Genomic DNA, 25,750 nt, shown 5'->3' with positions numbered 1-25,750 from the left:
AAACAAAGCTTAACCTGCCTATTTAACATGTGATTCACAATATGGTGGATCAAATGTGATAGGAATGTTTCTGGCAGTCAATGGTGAAATAGAAGGTGATGTTTGTAAAGGACTCATCCTGTTGATGTGACCCGACCAGGCTGCTTTTTGTCAGGTATTTTGAACTTGTAGAAAGAAAATCAGGACAGTTAAATTGGAAGAGGAGGAAGCTGGGAAGTGTAGTACCTGAGGATGCCTGCAGGAGAACTACAAGGCCAGTGGGACGGTCCTCAGTGGACGGTCCACTCTGGCCACAGATGACACAGTCATAAAGAACTTCGGACTCCATCACCTCAGATGCTCCAAGATCCATAGCTGCCTCGGTTTCAGGGGATTCTGTCAAAAAGAGCAGAACCAGTCTTCAAGAATTCAAGAATTCAAAACTTATGCTTCTTTACAACAGTTATGGGCAAAGAATAGGGATTGACAGCCAAAATGGGATTTAAGCAATGAAATATATATATGTACAGTCTATATGGCAATACCGAGAACATAAATGAATGCACTAGTTGCTACTATTTGCGTGATTGCCACAACATTACAGATTAATTACTGATGTGAAATTAGTTTTAATTGTTAAGAACTGTGTTCAATCTGTCCAGCATGTATTGTGTAGAAATGTCAAGCTGTGTTGGAAATTGATTTATTGCTTTTTGGAATAATATGTTCTCAGGAGAGGTCACTGTGTTCCTGGGGAAATAAATGTTGTTTGCATTAGATGTCAACGCTACAGCTTTGCCCCCGGCCATTCCAGTACTCAGATACATGCGCACGCGCACACACACACAAACACAAGGTAAAATGAAAAGGACACACACTGAGGGTGTGCTACAGCTTTATGCTTCCGACAGCATACATTTGTGATTCCTCTTTTAAGTTTTGTATTCTGGTAGCAGATAGGTTTTTTAATGTGAAGTTGTTCTTTGAGAGAAGCTTTTTTGCCAAGGATAATTCACAACACTACTAAACACATCTAGACTACAACAACAGACCTAATGAACAGTCATTGATTTGAAAGGAAAAGGTCACAACATTATTGATCCAACTAATCTCTGTTAAGAATCACGTCCAATACTCTACGGCACAAAGGATTATTTCTTTCATAGACCGAAGCTACAATGCAAACCTCACAGTGAAGGCCTGTGGATTAACTCAAGTAACAGAGACAGTGATCTGGAAAATATTAAAGATAAATTCCTCACTGCAAAATTATCTCAGAAATCTCTCTCACATATCTCAGAAAAACGATATATACATGATTGATTGATTAATCACAGTGTTTGAGTGCGTTTACTTCAGATTGCTTTACCATCAATTTTAATATTTCTTTAATATAATAACATCAAATTACCACTCTGAGATCAAGTCCTTCATCTCATCTTTATCTTTTCCAGTAGCAACCCCAATGTCCAGGTGGGAAACAGAATGTGTTAAGCTAAAAACTGGGTTCCTTCTGCAGGAAACCGACCGCCATGGTCTTTAAGTGACTTTGGTATATTCTGTGACAAAATCGGATTCTAAGGACGACTTCAAGAACAAATAGCAATTCCAGCTGCATAAAACATAACACCTCTTGAAAACCTATCACGAAGGGCAGGTTGGAGGAGAGATGCCTTTAATATATTTCCCTACTAAAATAAAAACAAATGCTAGATCCTACAGGCAAATTCAATATTTCAATTCACATAATTGGATTTATATCATCATCTTTCAATTACATTTAAATGTAACTTCAGCACAAGGGATCCTTACGCAAAAATTTGCTTGAGGCAACACAAACTAAAGTTACTGCTCAGGAGGAAGTGTGCAGTAAGAGGTCAGAACACGGTCCTGCCACAATTGTCCGTCCGATCACAGCAGCTATTATTCACTCACTAACAATGCTGTGTCAGAGTGGGTCCTGGGAGTCCAGCCCACTATTAGTGCTTTGATCCTGTGTGCCCTCAGCCAGCAGCCGCCCACACTCCCACAGGAGCACTCTCCTCTCACTTTCTCCTAACAGGCCCTCAGCCACGGACTCAGACCACTGTCACCTTGTTCCAATGTGAAAAGGGAAAGCAATGATAGGTGCATTTTAGCCAGCGGTCACTTTCTTTAAAAAGGTCTACAGAAGCAGGATGTCCTTCAAAAAAAAAAAGAAGTAATGTGTGTGCTTTATTAAAAAGCTGTACATGTATGTCAGAACAAAAACAAGTTTGATAAGCATGATTTGTCAGACTGGCTGTAATATCCGTACACAGGACACGTACATTATTTTTGATAATATAAATTCCCACAACAGAGCTCTGTATAAATAATGTCTTTTCAATTATTTATATTAATTTTATTGTTGTTTATATAAAAAAAGAGATCTATTGTTAAAAGAAGACATTCCAGAGAATGTCTGCTGACAATAGAGTGTTTACCACATCCAGGGCCCAACAGTCCCCTTAAATTCACAAAAAAAAAAATATATTTCTCACACTGATGAGAATTAGTTCCCTTAATGTTCCGGATCATTTTTGGGATCAAAATCCATGAAAGTTTTGAGGGAATCAGTTCAGTTTCTTTTGTGTAATATTGCTTACAAACATACAAACTAACCAACTACCAGATTAACAAGGGTGAAAACATAACCTCCTTGGTGGAAGCAAATTTAACAAACATGTATTCTTGAATATAGAAAAAAAATTGCATTCACACCATCCAAATACTCATCATATTTTCAAGAGCCCTACATTAGAAAGAAAGGGGAACTCTATTTGCAACTTGTTAAGCACCTCCACCACACATCTAACCGTATGCATGTGTTTACGGAGGAGAGTCAGTACCTCATTCACCGTACATTATACTGTCACCATTCATCACTTGCCTCAGTTGGTTATTGTAGACTGAATTTTTCACTTTGATTAAAAACTACAGCGAGCACATCGCAGTGCTCTGCTGCTTTTTTGCATATACAGAGCGTCCTGAAGTGATTGGTGGCGAACTTTCTGCAAACAGAATTAAATCAGCCTTTTCTTACCAACATCCATGGCTGTTTCCATGAAACTCTTCTGCCTGGAAGCAAATTCAGCGAGCAGTTTCTGCTGTCTCTCTCTGGCCCTCTGGCGTCTGAAAAGAAAGAACGAGCAAAATATTATTTAATGAATCTGCAGAAATATGACTTTTATAACGCTACCAGTAACATCGCGTCTGATTTTAACTGATTTAAGCTTTGCTGTGAAAGATGAAAATCTGTTAATCTATTAATTAAATTCATATAGCATATTTCATACAGAAGTATGGAGGTATGAGAGACTCAGTGTGCTTTGCAGAAAAACAGAGAAAACATTAAACAGATCGCATAGAAAATACATATAGATGCTTCACACCAACTAAATAACCTAAGAGACACCAGGACATATATAAAACTACTGCGTTCACACTTTATCTCATACACACACACACACTTTCAAGCTTGAGAGCGAGGAAATGTTTTAAGTTGTTTTTAAAAGAAGATACAGTTGCATTAGAAAGCTTGTTCCACAGAATAAGACCATAGTGACCTAATGCACAATCACCCAATTTAGTTATGATTGTAGGTACATTAAGGAGACACATCAAAAGGCTGGTTGTTAAACTAACCCACTTTCCACTGGTCAAAAAACACGAACTAACATCCGCCCTTTGTGTGCAATAGGAATGGATACAAAAGGCATTCACTCCAGAGTTGAATGACTCCGCAGTAGACATGGGTTTTAAATCGGGTCCGATTGGCAGTGATGAAATGTGACACTCGGGTGAACGCGCAAATGTGGCAAGACAGCGAAGTGAAGGAGAGTGGCTCAGTGTTTGACTTGTTCATGACGTCGAACTCGATTTTATTTTGTATTATTAGTGGATTTTACCGCATTTCGAAAACCTGCATAGACCTGTTCACTTTTGGTGTAAAAGAGGTCTAAAATGGAGAGTTGAGCTCAACTCTGAAGACGTACGGGGTGAGAGCTGACTGTAAATTAAGTTCCTAATAAGAGCACATAAACAAATACTGACAGGAGCGTTGCAGCTCAATAATTTTCCACTGATGGCTTCAGGGGTGCAGACAACCAGCCTGAGGAATGGGCAGCAGCTCCTCACTCCTCGCTGCCCAGAGCCCACTGCTGCCTGACTGTTGCCATGGAAACTGGCACTAGTCCCAGTGAGTGGGACTCGATTCTACCTTTACCTTAGTCTGTGGGGTGAAACCAACCCCAAAAGCAGGCCATTATCACACGGTTATAGCCCATTCCATCATCGTTAGAGGGGGGGGAAGGGAGACGCGGACTGGTGAAAAGCCAAAACCCACCGAGTTTGATTCGATTTGTACTAAGTTTACTGGCTTCATGATGACACATGTGAGCGCATTAGGATATTGTCTTTCCACAAAGAAGGTGAGTAGAGAATTGACCTCTTCAGAAATAGATTATAATCTTTAGAATTAGACAAAAAGGCTTTGTCAATGGCACATCCTAATGGTGACATACAGAATATTGGCATCCCGACACTCTGCCCATCCAGTGCGTAGTGCAGCTGTTGAAAAGATAAAGTGTGACAGGCTGCCGAGAACCATGATTAATTATCACTGCTTTTGATTTGCATTCTTTTTTACATAAACCTCTTCCTGGCAGTGGATATATAGCGGGAAAAGTGACAGGATACACATACATTGTCCTTAGCTTGAACCAGGACTTGAAGCAAATATACTGTAAAGCACTTCCTGAGGACAATTTGATAGATTATGTCTTCTATAGAGGAATGCAAAATGGAGCTGTACAAAAGCACTCGCAGATTACAATACCTCTCTTCTTTATCCATGGTTTTCTTGTCAGATGGACTGTTCTTCTTTGGTGGCACTGGAGGACACACTTTTCCACAAATGTCCTGGATGCTACGCTTGATTTGGCAGCTGCGCGTGGCTGCCTTGGTGAGGATACGCTCAATGGCCGTAATGCCGTCTCCGTGAGCGTGACGGCTCGTGTCCATATCCTCCAGCCAGGTTGGTGACAGGGAGTTCGGCCTGGACGACAGTTTCTGGTGGAGCTTGATGAGGAGAGACAGCATGCTCTCTCGGATCTCCAGGATCTCCGTCACCAGCTGGGGAGGTGTGCCTGGCGGGACCCAGCGGGTTGAGGAGCTCTTGGGCCTGACAACCTGGGTGGCCTCGGTGTTGCTGCGGTTGATTATCTCCTGGAACTTCCTCCTGCGCTCCGCCACGAGGCTGAAGACCTGAGCTTCCCGCAGGTTCTAGGAGAACATTGAACGGACAAGAATTACACACCACCGCTTTTTTAACATTAGTTTTTTACATGGGCCATGTTAATGTGATGTTCCATGATTTAAGATACAGAAACCAACTGTGAATGTTGTACAAATACTGTCACACACAAACTCATTTAACATCACTTGATACACATCAAGTATCAAGCCCCCACAGTATCAACACAATATGCAAGAAGAAAGAGAAAAAAAAACGATGGTTGACTTGTCTTCAAACACAAACACCCTCTCCTACAATTATGTCAGTAATGGTCTGATTGGCTTTGATGGATTGAACAGGTGCTTCATTACCATAGTCTGACCGGGACAATATATATAAATGTCAGATTAGATGTCCTTTTTAAAATTTCAGCTGACGTCTCACGAGTACCTTTGCTGATAGTGCTCAAAACAACCATATTCCGGAGAAAATTCTAATCTTCCCCATGTAAAAGCTCACAAGCCGTCTGAAGGATTGCCCTGACCTGACAAAAAGGACCTGAGCTGCACCGTTAAATAAACATAAATCATATACCCCAGTAAAGGCGACATCAATCATACTGACATGCGGTTAAAAAGCGTTTACCCAAACCTGCATTACACACATAATTAGTTTCAGCAGTCAAGAGGGAGGGAAACTGCTGAAGCACGACATTATACACACGCCATAACACACCAAGGCAGACCTCCTTTGAAAGGCACAAAACAAACACGTGCACGGGAATTCTTTGAGAGTAAAAGATCACATGGACAAATGCAGCTGCTGGTGGCATCAGAGCAATCAGCCTTGTTTAGAAAAAGACAGCTACCTCTCTCCAATTCCCTGAAAGACGTCTGGAGTTCTGTGGAGCAAGTACAGCAAAGTGAACAACAGTGATGATGATGATGATGATGATGTTACAGATGAACACGCCATGAGCACCAAACCATCAATGTAACCTGGTAAATGAAGCATGCACAGGCCAGGGCTAAGCTGAAAGAACACATTGGGGGAAAAAGAATATCAAAAAGAATCTTCCAAGTCGACAAACACTGAAACTGTCAGCAACACCTGTAAAGTCAGTTAATTACTAATGTATGATTTTGTGATAATGAATCAAGTACTTCACACATTCAGTCCCTGCTTTCCAAGTTAAAAGCCATTGTATTCAGTACTTATCACTACTTATACTGCTGAATTATTTAAAGCTGTAGTTCAACATTTCTGAAAAAACGCTAACTTAACCTCTTAGTAAGGGCAACATTCATCAGGCCTTAACCATCATTATTAAGCCAGTTAGATTAATTTAGCACAAAGTCCAAAAAGAGAGAGAAACATTAGAACCTACCAGCATTTTTTTAATTCACATAAAAAGCTAATTTTTACAACATAATGTGGCAGCTGTTCTTAGCCGGGAGAAGTGACTCTTTAGTTTGCACTAGTTGCCTCGGAGTGTTGATTTTATCAGGGGGGTTTTATTAAGTCTTTGTCCTGTGACAAATGTTCTTGTTATTATTATATACAGTTAGTTAATAAACTTTTTTTTCTTTTTATAATAAACATTTCAGTCAATCTAGTCGAGCTAAACCAATCAAAACTTCATCACAAAAGATTTGATCAATATTCCGAGGGCTTTTCCTTTCCTCTTACCTCTGTTACCAGAATTTCATATTTGGGTTTTCCTGGTAAATGAGTTCCTACTTTCTCAATGTATTTCTGAGTGAAAATAAAGGTTGAACTCAAAGCACAGTAAATACGACTGAAACAGAACCCAATATGTCATCTCCTCTTCTTTCACCAAAAAATATGAAAGCAATTTTGGTCATCTAGTTTCACATGAAGCCCCGGAGCGAGGGTTGACATTTCTGACAGCAGAGGTTGTGCCAGTGGACTGGAGCAGCCTGAGAGTGAGGACAAGAACTCAAACTGAAGTACAGTATGAGTGTAGCTGGATGCGGACAAACTGTTTTGAGCAGGAGCAAAGGAAACTTGTACATGTCGAGCTGATTGACGGGAAATCATTTCATACCTTAAACATTTACTGAAGACGAACTGCCCTCAAAACAATTGAGGGCACTCTTGTATAAAGACAGGAGAGAAACTCTACATTTTGTGCAGCCAGGAGGAACACAGTGAATAACAAACTGAGCTAGACTCACTAGAAGTCTCACTTCCAGATGTTTTTATTTTAGCAGCATTGCAGTGTCATTAATAGCACTGTTACTCAGCTGAGCCTTTAGCAGAACTCTCACCTGGCCATAAGAGGAAGCTTCGGTGCTGGTGCTGGGTGGGGCCTCTCTCTTCACTTCTGGGGCCGTTTCAGGGACCCGAACCCTCACAAAGTTGATGACATGGTGCAGGTTGGAGAGGAGATTGGTGCCTGGGAACCAGCTGTCATGGCAGTGCTCCTCAATGCAAGGCTCCTTAAGGTATAAGAGACATGTTTTAAAAAAGGATGCTGGTTTGGGAGTCTACACAGTGAGAAGACTGCTACTCACAGGTCTTGTATCTCACCTCATTGTCCTTGTTGTCTTGAACTTGGTTGTCCAAGCCCAGCTCGATCAGGTACAGCACCATGCACAGCACATGCTCCGACATGTTCGGGTGATCCATCCATATCTATAACATATTGAATCATTACTTTAACCTGAGGAAAATGTTTCTGCAAGTCCATCAACATTTTTGCTTGGACTTAGACCTGTAATGGTACCGGTACAAACAAGATCCCCAAACAAATGGGATACTGGTGGAGATGTTAAATAGCAAATACCATTTTCCCCTTCTGGATACCAATTAGGATATCAGGACTTTGCAAAATCTTTGTGTTGACAGTTACAACAATGGTGCCCTCCTTAGGCACAGTCCTGCTTAAGGACGTTGTTGCTGTTTTGCTTGTGGGACCTAACAGCTTGAAATACTGCCAAACTGCTAACATTTTAGCTAGCTCTGGCTAACGCTACACTACTGGGAATGACTTCTTCTTAAGCCGCTCTAAAAACAGTACTTGCCACAGTACTTGCCAGTAGCAGTACAGTGCAACTGCTGCTGGGGAGGCGAGGAAGTGATTTCCAGGTAAAGAGGATGCTGGTATCAGTATCATGAATATCTCTTATTATTGATACTGACTATGCCAATGCTCTTCCAGTTAATGCACACCTCATAATGCACTGGTCCTTTTGTATCTGCATTATGGCTCATCTACATAGTCTGTTAATTTAGTGCTGCACCTTCTGTGTTTTGTCGTGATTTCAAGAGCAAATTCTTGTGACGTGTCAACACCAACTATTTGCTAAGTCATTTTACTTGTGCATCAATTAAACATGGCAAACCGAGTCACTTCTGATTAAGTTCAAGGAGTAAATTGAGATGCAAGGGCAGCACTGTATCATCACATGAATGGTCTTTGAGGCTCACCTTGTAAAGCAGAGTGAATATCACAATGTGCAGTGTCTTGCAGTGCAACAGCTTGATGAGGCCTTTGTAGCACGGGTGCAGAGGAGTCCTCTCCTTGTAAGGCGGCCAGGGGTTGCCAGTGTGAATCCCAGACTGTTTCAAACTAAGACAAGTAATCATCGACAAGAAAAAATGATATATTAGCAGAACAATCAGATTACATGCTACAGAAGTTTGAATTTCGACACTTTGATGAGGTGACACTGTTATAGAATAATTCACTGTACAAAAGATTTCAGTCTATTCAACAGCACAGCCAATGGGTATCATGGTCACGCTCGCGATTAGTGATATTGGGATCATTGTTATATAAAACCAAGGCCAGCTTGACAGGCCATCCATCATAACCAAACAGCGTGAATGAGCAACATGAGGCTGGTATCAGACTGAAGGTGGCACTGGCAGCTTCAATATGCTTCAAGGAGAAATATAGCTCCATTCCATTTGGTTTTGAAAAGAAAATACTGGCAGAGAAAAGAGTACACTGCATTAAGGACATACATGACTGATCTATCCAGACTTTGAAATAAACTTATACTAAAATGATATCGATTTTTGGGGGGCTTATGCCGACACCTTTATTAGGGAGATAAAATATTCCAACACAGGTTTATATAGATATTTAAAAAAAGAAACAACTCCTAAATTGTTGTTATAACAAAGAAATTTAACTGATGCTTGATAGTCTTCGGTTTAACCATCAACCTTTATTATAAATAAAAAACACAACCAAATATATGTATAATATATTATGAAGAAATGTATCTCTTCTACAGTTATCATTCTGTAAAATTAAAGTTTTCATTATGTTGTATAACAGCAAACAAACAATAATACCGATATGACTGTGTAAGGTTCATGTCGGAAAGTATTATTGGCCGGGCTCTACTAAAATCCCATTGTGAAAAAGGTCACATCCCCAAGTACCATTTCCAACCCTGAAGGACGCTGTGGTATACTTAGCATCCCCCACACACTCCAGTAACCTTTTAGAAAATTAAGTCCAAAACAATTTCCTTCACCACCTTCACCGAGACGTCTCTAGTGCAATCAAAGAAGAAAGATTTCCCAGATTCTAATACAATTTAGCCTGAAATAATAAATTGATTTTTCTCGACAGCTATCTAATTGGAAGCAGCTCTGGCACAGAGCAGACCTGACCTTTCTTATCATGTCCCTTCATGAGCAGGTGAGAGAGGGGACCCTGTGACACTGAACAGATCGTGATGCAGGTTGGCTTTGTCAGGGATGACTGAACATTAATACTCCCACTAAAGAACAGAGTATTGTCAAGCTGGATACAGATAAAAAGGGATTTCTGCCATGACATTCTTAAATGAAAACCACTGCTGCAACCAAGAAATTAACTGAGGGGAAATTAAGGCTTCAGTGTTCACTTACAATGCTGAGTATCTGTCCATTGCTGACTGGACGTCACGCCGGTAGACTGTTCTGAGAACGACCATGATGGGATCAAACTCCTTTTCCCACACCTCGGCTAATTGAGAAAAGGAAGAGAGATTGATTTGTTAACTCTGCTGCAAAGTGACAAGGATTCACTTTCTCACCATTTTCACCTCATCTTTATGAGTGGTGTAAGCCTGACCCCAAGTGGTCAGGGACATAAATGACAGTGGAATGAAGTTTTCCCAGTGATTAAAAATAGCAACATAGCTCACAGATAAGGATCCACATTAAAGTGTTCAAGATCAAAATACAATTATAGTATAAAAATAGTATATACCGTAGTGTATTAAAGCAGTATAGTTTATGTACTCAGGATCCTCTGTTCTGACTTATTGAAAAACATTATTGTATGTGCCAGAATATACATATAAACATTGCTCTTCTTACTGTAGAGCAATTTAAACTTTTCTATACCCACAATATTCAACTTGTGCAAAAGTAAAAAATATTTGTTGGACTGCAGTATTGAGCTCTTCACAATTTTCTCTTAATCTGAAATGCCAAATTCCCTTCACATAGCCTTCTGACTGTTATAATTAGACTTGCTCAGTGAAGGACAGCACATAGAAACATCTTCCTCTTCACTGGAGGTCCTGCAGGTATCGAATTCAGTTTTTTATACCTGAGTGAATGGGAACTTTGAGTATGTGCAACATTGTGCCAAACTTGATATTAAAATAAGCCGGACAGGCCACAGTGCTATGGTGTCACTTTTAGGCACTTTGAATTACAGGCGTTCCAGCACAAGTATTCAGTAATTTCAAATGACAGGGTACTTGTTTGAATGTTGAGTATTTAACTCATCCTACCTTTAGGTGTGTACATGCCCTGCTGCATCGAGCCTCCGGGCTCAAACACTGGGGCTTTGAAGTCGGCCACAGAAGAGAGCATCTCCTCAAAACTACAACTCCCTGGTACGATGCCACTCTTTGGGTTGGGATTCTCAGGAATCTAAGAAATTACTCTTAAGGAGAAAAAAGATTGTCTGGGGAAAACTGAAAATATCTCTAAGCCATGTACTGCATCTCTTAAATACTGAAGGATACAAGGTCCAAGAGTGCACTGTGTGTGCGGTCATTCATACACAGCTGCGAGACCATCTCAGATCGAAGGATCTCATCGTCCGTCATCCCTGTTGGTGAGAATGAGTGAGAGTGAATAACTCACAAAGTACAGCCCAACATTAAAATCAAACATTAATCGTTTTTCAATGTCTCCCAATGATGCAGCAATAAGCCATGAGATGATGATAGCACTGCCCGTTATAGTTTACAGATCTGTATTCACTGTAGAGCTTCTTTATCATATAGTAAGGTATTTCTTAATGTGGCAATCACTGTATTTATGTACAACTTACCCAAATGTACACGCAGGCTCGTGAGTATGACCAGGAAGGTCAGAGCTCCTTCCAGCATTGGTCTCTCCTGCTCAGAGTCTAACACGGCGTTCTGATGCTGAGACGCCATGGTCAGCAGGTCGACCACTTTAAACCTGTGTTACAGACAACAGAGTGTAAAGTGCTGGTAAGACTACTAAGCTGCGTGTGAATTTAAGTGCCTGCTGCAGGAACAAGAAATCTATGTGTATGAGATGCTTCACCTCTCAAAAACACTTGATATGAAGTAGTCTGGATCTAGCCTCGACGCACACACCTGTAAACCAAGAAACATGTGCATACAATAATTTAGAATAACAAAACAAAAAAATGATATAAACTGTGAAAATGTATATATGTATGGGATTCAGCAATTCTAACCTGGAGCAGATAAATATCTGGGTCAATCATGGAGTTGCAGAAGTGCGACTGTACGTAGGTCATAGCCTGTCCCTTGATCTGTAGTCCATTCCTGACCCACATGTTGCTGTGGATCTCGGACAGGGATGCCTACAGCCATAAAGAAAAGAGTGTTCATCAAAAAGTGGCTACGAGAACAAGCAGATGAATACAAAATGTAAATGTGTTCATTGGGCTGTGAATGTCAGACCTGGATTTGGAGTGGATGCACCATGATCTTCATCAGCATCTCTTGGTCAGGCAGGAGACTATCCAGGTCGAGGCCTTGGCACTTTACAGCCTGCATTTTAAACCACACGATGAGCTTTAAACCACATAAAAAGATACGCCTGCGTGTCTTTAAGAGATAACACTGTCTGACATACCTTACTGAGGAACATGGCATAGTAGCGGTGCAGTGGCAGGTGAAAAGTCACTTGATTTGGAGCAGGCTATGAGAGACACACAAATCGTGAGAAACAGGAGAGAGGAATGTTTGCTCATAACACATGGTTGTTTTAATTTACCTCGTCTATGAAGCCAATGGAATCAAACCAGATCTGAAGGGTCTCCAAACAGTAGCGAACCACAGTTTTAGTATATTCCTGAGTCTCCTGTTAACACAAAATGTTATGTTTTTAAAATAAATGCAGGTTTATACATTAAGGATTTTAAGTATAGATATGTATGCAGCATGTTCCGGTGATCAAGACCATCCGGATATGGGAGCTGTGTGTGACAGCTGTCCTGGTTTGAAGTCGGGACTTACTTTGACTTTGCAGTGTGTTAAGAGACCCCACATTGGCTGTGCACATGCCTCAAGCTCTGCTGCAAATGCTGCATAGTACGTCTGGGACTCAAACTCCACATGTTCATTCAGCTCCCGCTTATTCAGGTTCATACCTGTCACAGCAGGAAATGATTTGAAAGGTTAGAGAGTTGACACATGCTACATGAAGTCTATATGCTAACATAAGCTAGCATTTTTTAAGTTGACTGAAAATCTGGTGACCCCTTATACAATTCTCTAAACTCATATGTGCCAGCAAACTGTTATGAAACAGAAGAATTAAATGCAAAAATAGTTCAGCAGACATGCATGCAATCTAATAATGACACTGCACATAGCCTTTGCAAGAGGATACTCAAACCCACTGTGCAAGGGTGAGTGTTATTTTTAGGGTGGTGGTGGTGGTACAGTTCACATGGCAAATGAGCAGCACTAGCCTCAATTCTAATTCAGTGACAAAGCGTCATACACCCCACAACACACCCTTTCTATTAGGGGTATTTATACCAAGGGACAGATGAGGTTGCCTTTATCTTGACTAAGCATATCGAGGGAATATAAAGTCTAAATGAGCTGTGATTTAAAATCAGCTGTTGTGTTTGACCTCATGTTGCTTCCAATCTCAAATGACAGACATATCTCATAGATAGCGGAGAAACCACCAGACTCTCACAATAGAATAAATGGGGAACAATCAAATTACAAACAAATACAAATTAACACATCTTTCTTGAGTATTTGCCTCAATTTGTGCAACTATTATCTGAATGTTAGAAATCACAACAAACTCTGCAAACTTCAGTGTATGAGTGTGTCAGTTTACTGCTCATGTTGAAATCCTGTTTTACCTTGAAAGAATGACACAAAGCTCATCCAGAGCATCAGCAGTGAGTGGTCCTCCAGGAACTTTTTCGCTACACTTTGGTGTGAGAGGATGTTAATAAAATCACTAACTAACGGCCAGTAGGTGTTGTTCTTCAAAAGGGCCTCGCTACAGTTCACCACGACATGTCGACTGTTCTCTTCATCTAAAAAAAGGGGGGGGGGGGGACAAACGTGCACGTTAGGTTAATATTCATAGGAAACACATTGAAAGAAATCGGCAAATATATAGAGCGACAATTCACTTGCAACTTCAACACCTGGCTGCCAATACAGAAAGACGATGTCATGTGCAGAGTTTAAAGATAAATAGGACGGCTCTCAAATGATATGTTGAAGCTCATTTCACTCAGACCCTGTAAAAATTACAAAATGCCAGAGGGATGAAACATCTGTGCATGTTTTTGTCTACACCGAAAATGATTAGAACACACACAAAAAATGAACAGTTGCATTTCTTTGTTTGAAAATTTTTTTCATTTTTATCTCATTCAACAATTTACAGGATGCATGTACCAGTTACTCCACAAATAAAAATTGGATGTGGTCTTTATGAATTAAGAGTCAATGATGAGCAACAAAGACAAAGGACCACCTTGTATGATGCCATCCATTCCCTCGGCCTCAATCCATTATACAAGATCTTTTGACTAAGTGTGTGCAATTTGATATTTTGAGATACGACATAAAAGCTTGATCTTAAAACTTCAATTTCAATTTGATAAAGCACCAGTTCTACCATGTTCACTGGCACAGACTTGGTGCAGTGATCTGTAAAAAGCGCCCTTACATCGGTCTACCTCATTCTTTACAATAATAACATGTGAAGAGTCCGATGAGCTGTGCAGAATCCCACACATCCTGACAACTTACCTTGAAGTTCACTTTTGATAAGGCAACTCTCCATCATGTAGAGGAGGACTGTGACCATTATGTCCAGCAGGTGACACTCCTCTGTCATGTGTCGAGCCAGCTCCTCATTGCTAAACAGCTGCACACTGATATGTACGATGCGATTGGACATGGTGTCCGACTCGTGGCTTTTCATCAGCGTCTTCATGATGAACGCATAATGCTGAACAAATGTCTTTGTAAAGGTGATCTGCCAGAGAGGACCAGAGGAAAAACCCACAACACAATTTAAGCAGACTGTTACGATGTATGATTTCAATTCACTGACACATCTGAGAGGGAAATTAGAGAAACGCAAGACATATTTGTGAATAAATGCAAACACAAAAAAATACCTTGTAATCTTGATCTGGCAACATGTTTAGTAAGAAGGTGACCATCTTCTGAGGAAACTCGTACTTTATTGTCCAAAACAGCAACTCCTCCAGAAAGCATTTATGCTTCAGAGAATCAATAATCCTTGGGTCTGAGGGCAGAAAAAAGAATCACAATAAATTAGGTAATTCAAGGTAAATGTATAGATGCATTATATTTTCATTCTCTTTTTACCTTTGGTACTGCTGCTCAGCTTCACCCTCTTCCTCTGACCAACAGATTGCCCAGCATCTTGATCTTCCTGGGAGTAAAAATAAAACAAACACTAATAATAACTGCACATCAGTTCACACCAAGTTAACTTCAGTGAATCTGTTAAATTGTGATTTATCAAAAAATGTTCACATATTATAGATCTTTATTCATGTACTAATAAAAAGTGGCAGACTAAACTTGTGAAGCCTGAACGTAAATTAAACTGTTAATGGTCATTAAGATTTTAGGTAATGATGCTGACACAAACCTCTTTACTAGACTCATCTGGGGGCCCTGGTGCATTGGTTCCTAAAATAAATAGAAGCATACATAAATAAACAATATTTTTTTATTAATTAAATAAAACAAATACATAAGTATCAATTTGCCACATCTTGAGACATTAGACAAACACAAAGCACTTTTCTGAAATATAAATTGTTTAAAAGGGACAATTTGTAGGGACAATTCTGAACAGCAGTATTCAGAATTGGTTAGAACAAGACGTGAAATGTTCTAACACATTCACAATCAATTCGGCAAAGTTTGATCTCTCAAGCAGTAATGTCTGACAATGACTTATTATTTCTGGCAAGTGCAAGACTTTGACCCCTGTGAGGCAGATGAATAAGGATAAGCCGTTTCTAAAATATGCTTCACATTAAATATTATGTTATCTTACCCAATAGGACCAATGCCCCAGCACCTCCTTCAGCACCAACTGGGACATCAGCAGTGGCACCTTGACTTTTCTCCTCCACAGACACCAGACCGGAATTCTTTAAGGCTGACAAATACTTGTCATAGTTCTTTTTAGCGTGCAAATTCTCCTCTTGGCCTGCAACAAAGAAGAAAAACACTCAACACTGTACCAGCAACAGTTGTGTTGAAATCTCCAGCTGAAGAAAACAGAATTTTAGGAAAGGGGATCTTGCCTTCTTTCAATTACTTTATTTCTTAATAGTGATCCTCAATTTGACTTCATATTTTATTTCTGGTTTTGTTTTTTGTATACATGAGTAGATCAAGTACAGTCTACACTTTCCAAGCAAGTAACCGTTTTACTTCAACAGCAACAGATGAGAATAAAACAATAGCAAAGTGACATTAGACATTAGGTCTCACTCTGTGTTGTTTTAACACAAACAGGGGTGTAGATATTTACCCATGCTCAACTCTTTGAATGTTTGCTGATTGGTCAAGATCTTCGTCAGCACAGTCCTCATTGCTCCGCCCATCTTCGTCAGCTCCTCCAGGAAAGAGATCTGAGGCTCCAGCTGCTGCAGGACTTTCTGCAGATCTCTCTCAGCTGTGGTGTCTGACGAAGCAAGATAACAGAGAGAAGCCACAAGACTCAATACAAACTTGGGGATGTAAACGTATCTGTCTGACACAGCAGGCCGTGTTTTGAATTTGATATGGTTTCAGACACCAGACATTTTTTACTGGTTAAATTGGTCACAATAATATTCCATATCTTTATTCAGAGAAGGTCGTTGTTGTGAGTGTTTTTCACCTGCTTCGACGTATCCATCCCTCAGGTACTGTATGATACACAGGATGAAGCGAGGAAGAACCATCTCAGACATCAAGAGAAGGTCTCGAGGTATTGAGGGGATATTTTCTCCCGTTCTCAACCGATGTCGTCTGCAAAATCTGAAGAGAAAAACACAAATGTTACTGTTGCAGAAAACTCGCCGACCACAAATCTGCCAAAATCTCTCAATTCCCTTTTTAATTCATTTATTATTTAATTCTTCTGACCTACATGATCAGGAAAGAGGCTCAGCAAAGATTATTTATTTGGAATTTCATAAGAGTTGAGTATTGGGGTTGGGCTGATGTTAAACAGGTTTAGGATTTGTTGATTAAACCAAGGTGAGTGCATGGGAGGTATTTGTTATCTCATTAAATGCACATGGTGTGATTCATTGCAACACACAGACTACTACATTTCACACTCATATTGCTTAAGACCACACAGTAATTGCAACACACAAATCTACACACAAAGTAGTTATTATCAGTATTTTATTAGGTGGTCATGGATAAACTCGTATTTTGTATTATTTTATGGCTGTCTGTAAATGTGTTTGTGTTCTTTTTGCTTACTTTTTTCTTCAGGAAGCTCTTAACAGAAGTGACATTATTATTATTATTAAAAGACTAAAAAGTACAAGGTGGGCCACTGTCACATTATTTTGGTGAAGTATTTTTTTTGTCCATCTCTTTAATACAGACAGCTTCATCACGAATGTTGACATGTCAGACAGACAGGTTTCCACTGCTCATAGAGCCCACAGATAACAGCTGGATTAGCCTTAGCAACACATCAGTGTTTACGGTTATTAATGACACAACATGCAGACTCGTGTTTGTGTCACAGGGATCTGTTGTAATCTCCAGCTGTGGCAACGAGCATGACATTAATGTTATGGTTGGAACGGCTGTGCTGGTGAACCATCCAGGATCACCTGCTCTATCGAGCCTTTGCTTCGAGCAAATTATCAAAATGATCAGAACGTTCTAACATGTCTCTCCCACAAGTTACCGACGACAGCGCAGTAAATAACCAAGTGGGACTATTTCCATCCGAGAGCTGTCAAAGCGACACCCGGCTGAACCCGTTCTGTAGCTAGCCAGCCAGCTAGCTAGCTTAGCTCGCTGCTAATTCGGTCTCACCCAGTCTCTCGCATGACATTACTGTCTCCACAGTCACAGGCCCCGCCAGCCTGGCTTCGGAACATGTTGAAGTCATGGCCCGTGTGGTCGCCGTTGTTGAAGCACTCGGCGCACAGGGACATGCACGGGGAGATGCCACAGGTCCGGCATCGGTAAGCCACGAAATTGGCGGTCCACACCAAGCCGCACAGGGTCGCGTTGTCATAAGACCGGACCGTCTTGCAGAACTCCTCGAAACCTTCGCCTCCTGCAATGAGACATTTGCACCAGTCCAGCGCCTCCGTGTCCGCCGCGGGCTTCTCGGGATTTAGCACCACGTCGAGCAGCTCCTGGAGTTGCCGGACCCCGCTGGTGTCGTCCGTCCGGGTTAAGTCGGCCTTCAGGTGGACGGCGGTGGTTTTCTTGTCCCGGCGCAGCAGCAACGCCGCCATCATGCACTCTGGCTTGTTGTCCACCAATTTATTTTTGTTGTCCTGTTTCCATGTTCTCGGACGTTCTCGCGATACGACCCGTCGCCTCGCTGTCGGCTGGCGGACTCCCGGTGGGCTCTCGGTCCACAGTGAGTGCAGATAAATGTGCTGTGAAGTATTTTAATCCCGCTGAGCCTCGAGCAGGGATTTGATCCAGCGGAGTCTGAGCTGACGGTCACACGGAACACACACAGGCACCGCTGGGTGCGCTGGTGTCTAGGCAACTGATAACCTTGCGTGGGACCGTCCTTTCATCATCATCATTATCATCATAATCCTCCTCATCATCATCATCATCATCATCATCATCATCATCATCATCCTCCTCATCATAATCGTCACCATCCTCATCCTCATCATCACAATCCTCATCATAATTATCCTCCTCATCATCACAATCCTCATCATAATTATCATCATCATTATCATTATCAACCTCATCATAATGTTACCACCATCATCCTCATCGCACTGATACAAATAAATCATTATTCGAGTGCACCCATATATGAAATCAAACCAGGAAGACCAGAACATTATTTAATCTCTCTCTCGCTATATACACACACACAGGGTGCATCCTATATATATATACGTGTGTGTGTGTTTTGTATATGTGTATACATATATGTATTTGTATGACATTTTTGTATGACCCTATTATTATTTTCTCTCACTCTCTCTCTCTTCTCTCCTAACCCTGCAACAGGAACAGGAACTATCGAGATTGGCCTCGATCTGGTCGGATTGTTTTGAAGGATGCGCACAGTGCACACTCCCCAGCGGAAGTCGCCTAAAACCATGCTGAATGTTTACACCCTCACAGATCACAGCTGAAGAAGATCGTGAGAAGTAGCTGATCTCTGGCTCGTGGCGCTGGATCCTCGCATGTTGTGTTGTCCCAGTCGCCAGTGATGAAACTGAAGGAGTTGGAGAGCTGTCTTCAGCAGGTGGACGGGTTTGACGAACCCAAAATCCTTCTCGAGCAGTATCCAACCAGTCCTCACATTGCAGGTTGGAGCAGATAAACATGTGCTTATTGGGAGAGTTTGTGTGGAAAGATTGTTGTCACTCACTTTGTGTTTTATTTCTTCCTGCAGCACGCATGCTTTACACCATCCAGAACACATTTGGGGACATTGAGGGCAGACTGGTGGCAGATCTGGGATGTGGCTGTGGTGTCCTCAGCATCGGAGCTGCGATGCTTGATGCAGGGTGAGAGCTTTTGATTGTCCTCACGCATTTGATTTTAAATAAGTTTCCCCTCCTCACACCCTCTCTCCTCTGCAGTTTATGCGTTGGCTTCGACATTGACGAGGACGCACTGGAAATATTCAGAAGTAATGCAGAGGAATTTGAGATTTCCAACTTGGATCTGGTCCAGTGTGATCTCTGTTCTCTGGACCAAGATGCTTACGCCTCCAAGTTTGACACCGTAATAATGAATCCACCGTTTGGGACAAAACACAACCAAGGTGAGACATCGTTTTAAAACTGCTGCTCCAATGATTCAGTATTTCACATCCATTAGGTTTGGCAGTTCTGAACGACAGTTGTGGTAAAAGGAGATGGTGAAATATTCTGATTTATAGAACGTACTTTGCGTCAAGATCCAGAAATACTCTATACTGTAATTCCCATAATGCAAAAGTGGCTTTTTTCTGACTTTATGTAACCTTAAGTATATAATGGACATATTTTATAGATGAGACAAATTCCCATGTTCACAACTTACTGAACAAACCTCCTTTGGAAAAATGACTTCCACATCTATATTTTTGCAGAGATTTTCACTTGAGATCAAGATTTGCATGAACAACACAATAGTTCTGCACATTCAGAGCAGCTTCCTTTGTTTAAATTTGTAAAAAAATTATTGCATGTACCTGTATCTCTTATATGTAGTTTTTATGTTTCTTTTACTCTTGTTTAAGGGATGGACATGAAGTTCCTAAAGGCTGCTTTAACAATGGCAAAGACAGCAGTGTACTCACTTCATAAAACATCAACACGAGAAGTAAGTTCATACCAATCACCTGCTGACCACGTCCTTTCAATGAGGTCAAACCTAGTCAGATCTCAGTTTAATAAATTTCATGTCTACAACTCTGATATCTAAAGTGTGTGTAATGCCTGATGTGTAATCCTCCATCTACAGCACATACAAAAGAGGGCCAAGGACTGGGGAGTTAAGATGGAAGTAATAGCAGGTAGGAAAAATACAGGAAATATCCTCTACAATTTAAATATTTGAAGTCTTAACTATGCGTTTTCTTTACAGAGCTGAGATATGACTTGCCAGCCTCTTATAAGTTTCACAAAAAGAAATCGGTAAGCAAATGAGCTGCCTCACAGACATTGTCCTTCAGATATATGAATATGACAAACACAAACCTTTTTTCATTTTAATAAATGTTTTATTTGCTATTCACATATGCAAACATAAAAAAAAAACTAAATAGCAAATAAGATGTTCTCACGTAATGTAGGAGTTCTACAAAGGAAAAACCAAAACACACACAATGGCGCACAACGCTAGATGTCACACGGGCCTTACATGACCAACTAAAATGTCCCAGTGAAATCAAATGACTGTCTTTATGCGGAATATGATAAAATTAAAAAAAATCTTACAAACAAAAGGTACATAATTAATGTAGGAGGCGCAATATAATACAGGGACTTAAAAATGCTGAAAAACTGATGCCAATCATTGCAAATTGTTTCTCTAGGTCGACATCCAGGTGGATTTCCTTCGATTCTCCAAAGCCTGAAGCTTTCACTGGAATGGATTTAAGTTGTCTCTGCATTTTAACTGTTTATAATAAATGTTTCCACAAAAGAAAAAATCTCTGGTTGCGACCGTGTGACTAAGATCCGTTTTCAGTTTTGATGACCTTTGCTGGAGGACCGTCTGTATCTTCTCGTTCTCTCTTTGGGGCAGCGGGTGCTGAAGAAGAAACGCAAAGTAAATACATATAAAAGTCTATAATTATCTTGCCGTACCAAATTAGGAAGTACTTAAGATGCTGCACTCACCATCGTCCTCATCACCACTATCAAATCTCGACTTTTTGCCTTGGTACCGGCCTCTGCTTCCATCCCTTCCACCTCTTCCCCTTCGTCCTCCTCTTCCTCCTCTGCCGCCTGATCTTCCTCTACCTCCTTTAAGGCGAACAAGATGGATCAGTACAAACTAATCAATACTGTAAATAACACTCATTTAATTGATTTACAAATAATTTAGTTGGGAAGTTTACTATTCACCTCTACCCCTGGACCTGCTGTAAGATTCTTGTTGAGCTTCGATGATCTTCTTCAGCTCCTCTTTCTCCTCGTCTCCCTCAAGCACCTGCCATTCAACACTATTGTTCTTGATTTTTAGCTCTCCTTTGTTTGCCTCCTTGGCTTTTTCAAAGGCCTCCTTTGCGTCTCCATCGAAAAGGAGGGTACCCTTGTTTGGAAGGTAAAAAAAAATATTTTAACAACCCGATCTCTTCATCCTGAGTTCAAGGCTGTGAGTGGTGCAGATTTTATTTACCTCTTTAGCTCCTCGTGTAAAGTCAACCCACTTTATCTTTCCGTGCCCAGAGAACAATTCATGAAAGTCCTCTCGGGAAACATCTTCGAGCTCCCCTTTAAACTTCAACAGGCACCCTGTCTGTTCGTCCAGGAGCAGACCCTGCAATTCAAATAACAATTTATTATTAAGGTGGCCATAACACATTTGTATGAGTTCATCGCAGTGGCTGAATATAAGGTGATTAACAGTTGAGGGGATCTTACCATTTCTTTATCTTCTGTATTTTTCTGCAGTTGCTCCTTGTCTCTGAATAATACATTTGTCAGAAATTTAGTTTATAAACTGAATACTAGGACAAAAATAGTATTGCATTTGTACTTACTGTTTTGCTTTTGCCTTTGACTCTTGTTTGAACTGTTTTCGCTCCTCAGCCTTCTTTGCATGGTAGTCTTCCCTGAAAAGATAACAGCAATCAAATGATTACTGTCTTAAGTAATTAATCTATCTGGGACATTAATCTGATCCTCGAGATCTTTGGATCATCTTAAGTGCATTTTACCCATACAAACATATTTGAAAATTTCTCAAAAATAAGTTGATAACGTCCTGGTGAACTCAATACCCTGTCAAATGTAGATTAATGTGATAGTATACCCATTATTGTATAAAAGACACACTACCAATAATATTTTTTACATTCAGCGTAATCCCACAGCACATATCCATGACACCAACAACATGTAAGAATGACTAACAGTACTTTCATTATCCAGTTTCTCAAAAGCGGCTCAGACGAAGCACCTGGAGTTAAAATAAACCCTGACAGATATGGTGCTTTTCTTTTTTCTTTAATCACTACAGAGTTTGTCCACTGAAGATAAAGCTTAAGCCAAGAACCAGCAGAACTTACCTTGATAAGACAATCATCTCATTGTCCTTGAATGATTTCATGTCTGAACGTTCAAGGAACTGCTTGGATGACTCTTCTGTGTCAAAACAGATGAACACTGATCCCTGCAAAGACGGAAGTATTAAATATCTCCTCCAAAAATACAGAAAAACTAACTTAAGTGATAAATACAAAAATATTACCTTGAACTGCCTCTGCAGGTTTCTCCTCATTTGAATATTCTCTATGTCGCCTTTTCCGCTCAACCACTCCTGAATCTCATCGAGGGAGGTTTCAAGAGGAAAGCCTTTCTAGATGTTTAGAGATTTGAAAAAACATTACACGACACAGCAGCAGATATCACAAGCTCCAAAGTTGGAAAATAGAAGACTGTGACTGAATTTAAAATAAAGTTTTAAAACAAAAATGGCTCATGTATATTTCAATACAGTGGGAATACAAGAAAAATAAAGTATCAACAAAGACTTCTCTTTATGTGTGGGAATCAATCCATAAACTTACAATGTACACAGATTTGTGTTTAACGACGTCTTTGTATTCATCGTTCAGCTCAGGTAAGGGTTTATCTGTCAACCTCCTGATTTTTGTCTTGTCTTCATTGATTTCCAAGAGGCCGGACTTGGATTTCTCGAGGGCTGCAACAATGACGCTGCTGTCGGTGGTTAAACTCTTGAGTCTGGGAGGAGAACAAAACTGTTTTAAACACTGAGCAGGAAGGAAAGAAAGCAAGAACAGCATGCAACAGCATTTTACTAAAGTAGCAGTGCATAATTACAGACACTGGATGATACTGAATTACTGCTCTGTTAGGCTTGATGAGCGTTCTCATCAAGCAGATGTGCCGAGTCACACCGGCATACCAGTTGAGCGGAGTTTCTAATAATTATGAATGTTTATTTGAGAAGTGTGGCCGTTTTGTGTACGGGATGTTGTGGCTTAATGTGATGTGGCTGCTAACAGGTTCACTTAAGGGACAGGTTTGATGGAGCACATTAACCTGGTCCTACCTGTTATTTAAATTGTATTTGTATAGGCCATATTCACCAACCACAGTTTGCTTCATAGGGATTAACAATCTGTACAAGAGGCTCCTTTCAAAGCCTCTTTACCAGGCTTTGAAAGGAGCAGTTTGAGAGAATAGCAAACCTGTTGAACTTAAGCATGGTCTCCAAAGGCACCCAGCCTTCATCCTGCTGCAGTTGTTCTTTCAGAAACTTGTCCCTGGGAAGATTGTGATCTCCAAAGTAGTACTAGGTGAGAATGAAACAGATTTCTGTCAGTTGTCCAGATGTCCTTGTTACATTAATATAAACAAAAATGAAGCATTGAAATTACCTCTACTTGTCGTGCCACTTTCAATTCAATTGAAGACATCTCTTGCTTTTCTGCCATGATTGTCCAGTGGAGACAACAGTAACCCCAGGTCCTAAAACAAAAAACAATTATTAAGACTACAGCAAATAAAACCACAACAAATGTGCTGAGTAATGGCCTACGTCATATAGCTCAATATGCACTGCTTCTATCTTCTCAATAATGGAGAAATATCCTCCTTCAATTTTGTTCCAGTCCAAATTTGATATTGAGTTGAGTTTTTGATAACTTCTAGTATCGCAGGGATGGGTTGAAGTTAAAAACTGTGTACTCCTTAACATATCACTGCCAGAATTATGACATATTGCAATTTTTATTATTACAAAATTGAGTATCTACATTTGTCAGCTCGACAGTCGCTGTGTATGATAATAAAATAAATAAAATGACTGCGGATTGCAAATGGAAATAAATGGAGGGCCATATAGGGGCCAAAATAAGACAATTGTAGTTTGTTTTAGATAAATACCAACAAAATAACCCCAAAACAAGATTAGGCAGATGCTCAGCAGCTGGAACAGAATGATCAGAAATATGGAAATCCAATCAGCAGTTTGAAAAACTGGCAAAATAAAAATGTTTGAGCCTGATTGCCATGAGGAGTGGACATTTTTCCTTTACCATGATCTCACGCTGCCGGTGCTGCAGCTAGCTTGATGGCTAACACGCTAGGCTAGCTTGCGTGCACCAGCTGTACACTCGAGACATGTTTTGGGCGCAGACACGCGGCTCAAACGTGTTTAATCCAACGTGAGACTTGGTCGGCTGCCAGTTGTATGTACATGTTAAGTTAAATTAGTTATTTTAGTCATTAAGAAAACTGCGTAACGCCTGTCTCGTGTCAGCATGTCGCTAAAACACGCCTAACGTTAGATAATGTCTATTGCGCTCGTTTGTAAAGCTGCTAACATTAACCAGGTGACACAGAAACACTATAAAGACCGATATTTTATGTTAAAAAGGTGAAACTTACAGTACGAAGAGTCGTCGCTAGCAGCGGGTTTTCTGCTGAAATCTAAAAGTGCTTCACTTCGTCGCCTGCACGTTGTGGGACTGCGTGCTACGGCTAACAGCGAGGACCAAAAAGAGTTTGTTTTAGCGCTACAGCTGCTCCACGCTACGGGAGCAGACATGTGTGGTGCCGCTCTCAGCCTCAGGGTGTCGCTGTGGTTCCCCCACAATAACTACTGACATAAAGAATCAAGAAGACAGCGTTGGCAACATTACAAAACATGCCCTCATATTTAAAATGGCTTTGCAACATATTACGATTTTAATTCAATCCCTTCCAGTTTATTCATTGTTTCCATTTTACTCTTTGAATTGTCTGCATTTACATAATGTCTTGATGTACAATATGAAACCCTTTGAATATCCTTGTCGTTAAAAAATGCTATAGAAATGAAGTTACTCTGCGTTTACATTACAACCCAAACGAATTCACTTTAATTCCCATTTTATGCATATAGGACTAGATTGGGAATATCCCTTGTACGTTTGAAGGTCTTCTGCTACCTCACTTGAGAATATGCTTAGGCCAAAGGCAAATCTGACTGGCTACTGGCTTGTATGGCAGCACCATGAAAGCCATGTGGCCCTCAAAGTAGATCAGACATCATTACCTCTATGCCTTTTTAAACTAAACGCTGTCCCATTTTAGAATATAGG

General features: G+C 40.5%; 3 protein-coding genes across 5 annotated transcripts in view; 1 reads left to right on the top strand and 2 right to left on the bottom strand.

Annotated features, from left to right (window-relative positions):
* ubr3 (ubiquitin protein ligase E3 component n-recognin 3) overlaps nt 1-18,474 on the bottom strand; it is a 38,202-nt gene extending 19,728 nt beyond the window's left edge. Inside the window, exons 1-26 of one of the 3 annotated variants that reach the window (XM_062403470.1) lie at nt 17,806-18,474; nt 16,640-16,779; nt 16,289-16,441; nt 15,806-15,961; nt 15,392-15,432; nt 15,103-15,169; nt 14,889-15,019; nt 14,515-14,743; nt 13,608-13,787; nt 12,739-12,872; nt 12,497-12,583; nt 12,356-12,421; nt 12,181-12,270; nt 11,952-12,080; nt 11,795-11,847; nt 11,553-11,686; nt 11,242-11,327; nt 11,005-11,146; nt 10,130-10,226; nt 8,690-8,831; nt 7,790-7,894; nt 7,528-7,698; nt 6,105-6,137; nt 4,838-5,283; nt 3,044-3,132; nt 226-375 (exon numbers count right to left, since the gene is read on the bottom strand). In XM_062403470.1, the coding sequence (XP_062259454.1) occupies nt 226-375; nt 3,044-3,132; nt 4,838-5,283; nt 6,105-6,137; nt 7,528-7,698; nt 7,790-7,894; nt 8,690-8,831; nt 10,130-10,226; nt 11,005-11,146; nt 11,242-11,327; nt 11,553-11,686; nt 11,795-11,847; nt 11,952-12,080; nt 12,181-12,270; nt 12,356-12,421; nt 12,497-12,583; nt 12,739-12,872; nt 13,608-13,787; nt 14,515-14,743; nt 14,889-15,019; nt 15,103-15,169; nt 15,392-15,432; nt 15,806-15,961; nt 16,289-16,441; nt 16,640-16,779; nt 17,806-18,239 (3,685 nt within the window). In that variant the 5' untranslated portion in view covers nt 18,240-18,474. The remainder of the gene's footprint in view (nt 1-225; nt 376-3,043; nt 3,133-4,837; nt 5,284-6,104; nt 6,138-7,527; nt 7,699-7,789; nt 7,895-8,689; nt 8,832-10,129; nt 10,227-11,004; nt 11,147-11,241; nt 11,328-11,552; nt 11,687-11,794; nt 11,848-11,951; nt 12,081-12,180; nt 12,271-12,355; nt 12,422-12,496; nt 12,584-12,738; nt 12,873-13,607; nt 13,788-14,514; nt 14,744-14,888; nt 15,020-15,102; nt 15,170-15,391; nt 15,433-15,805; nt 15,962-16,288; nt 16,442-16,639; nt 16,780-17,805) is intronic. The other 2 variants (XM_062403469.1, XM_062403471.1) reach the window with 2 other exon arrangements.
* Nucleotides 18,475-19,014: 540 nt separating this feature from the next.
* On the top strand, nt 19,015-21,124 carry mettl5 (methyltransferase 5, N6-adenosine). Its single transcript, XM_062403473.1, has 7 exons — nt 19,015-19,289; nt 19,376-19,490; nt 19,566-19,750; nt 20,210-20,292; nt 20,434-20,485; nt 20,557-20,606; nt 21,008-21,124. Exons 1-7 carry the CDS (start codon nt 19,190-19,192, stop codon nt 21,047-21,049), a joined length of 627 nt encoding a protein of 208 aa, XP_062259457.1. The 5' UTR covers nt 19,015-19,189; the 3' UTR covers nt 21,050-21,124.
* Nucleotides 20,667-25,208, bottom strand: ssb (small RNA binding exonuclease protection factor La). The gene is made up of 12 exons (XM_062403472.1): nt 25,056-25,208; nt 24,044-24,134; nt 23,855-23,958; nt 23,210-23,384; nt 22,891-22,998; nt 22,709-22,812; nt 22,181-22,252; nt 22,062-22,104; nt 21,817-21,957; nt 21,543-21,729; nt 21,315-21,440; nt 20,667-21,225 (listed from the first exon to the last, which is right to left on the bottom strand). Exons 2-12 carry the CDS (start codon nt 24,098-24,100, stop codon nt 21,146-21,148), a joined length of 1,197 nt encoding a protein of 398 aa, XP_062259456.1. The 5' UTR covers nt 24,101-24,134; nt 25,056-25,208; the 3' UTR covers nt 20,667-21,145.
* Nucleotides 25,209-25,750: the final 542 nt, after the last annotated feature.

This window comes from Platichthys flesus, chromosome 13 (assembly GCF_949316205.1).
Source record: "Platichthys flesus chromosome 13, fPlaFle2.1, whole genome shotgun sequence".
Lineage (NCBI taxonomy): Eukaryota > Metazoa > Chordata > Actinopteri > Pleuronectiformes > Pleuronectidae > Platichthys > Platichthys flesus.
The sequence above is the reverse complement of the archived record's forward strand: the minus strand, read 5'-3'. Positions and strand labels throughout refer to the sequence as shown.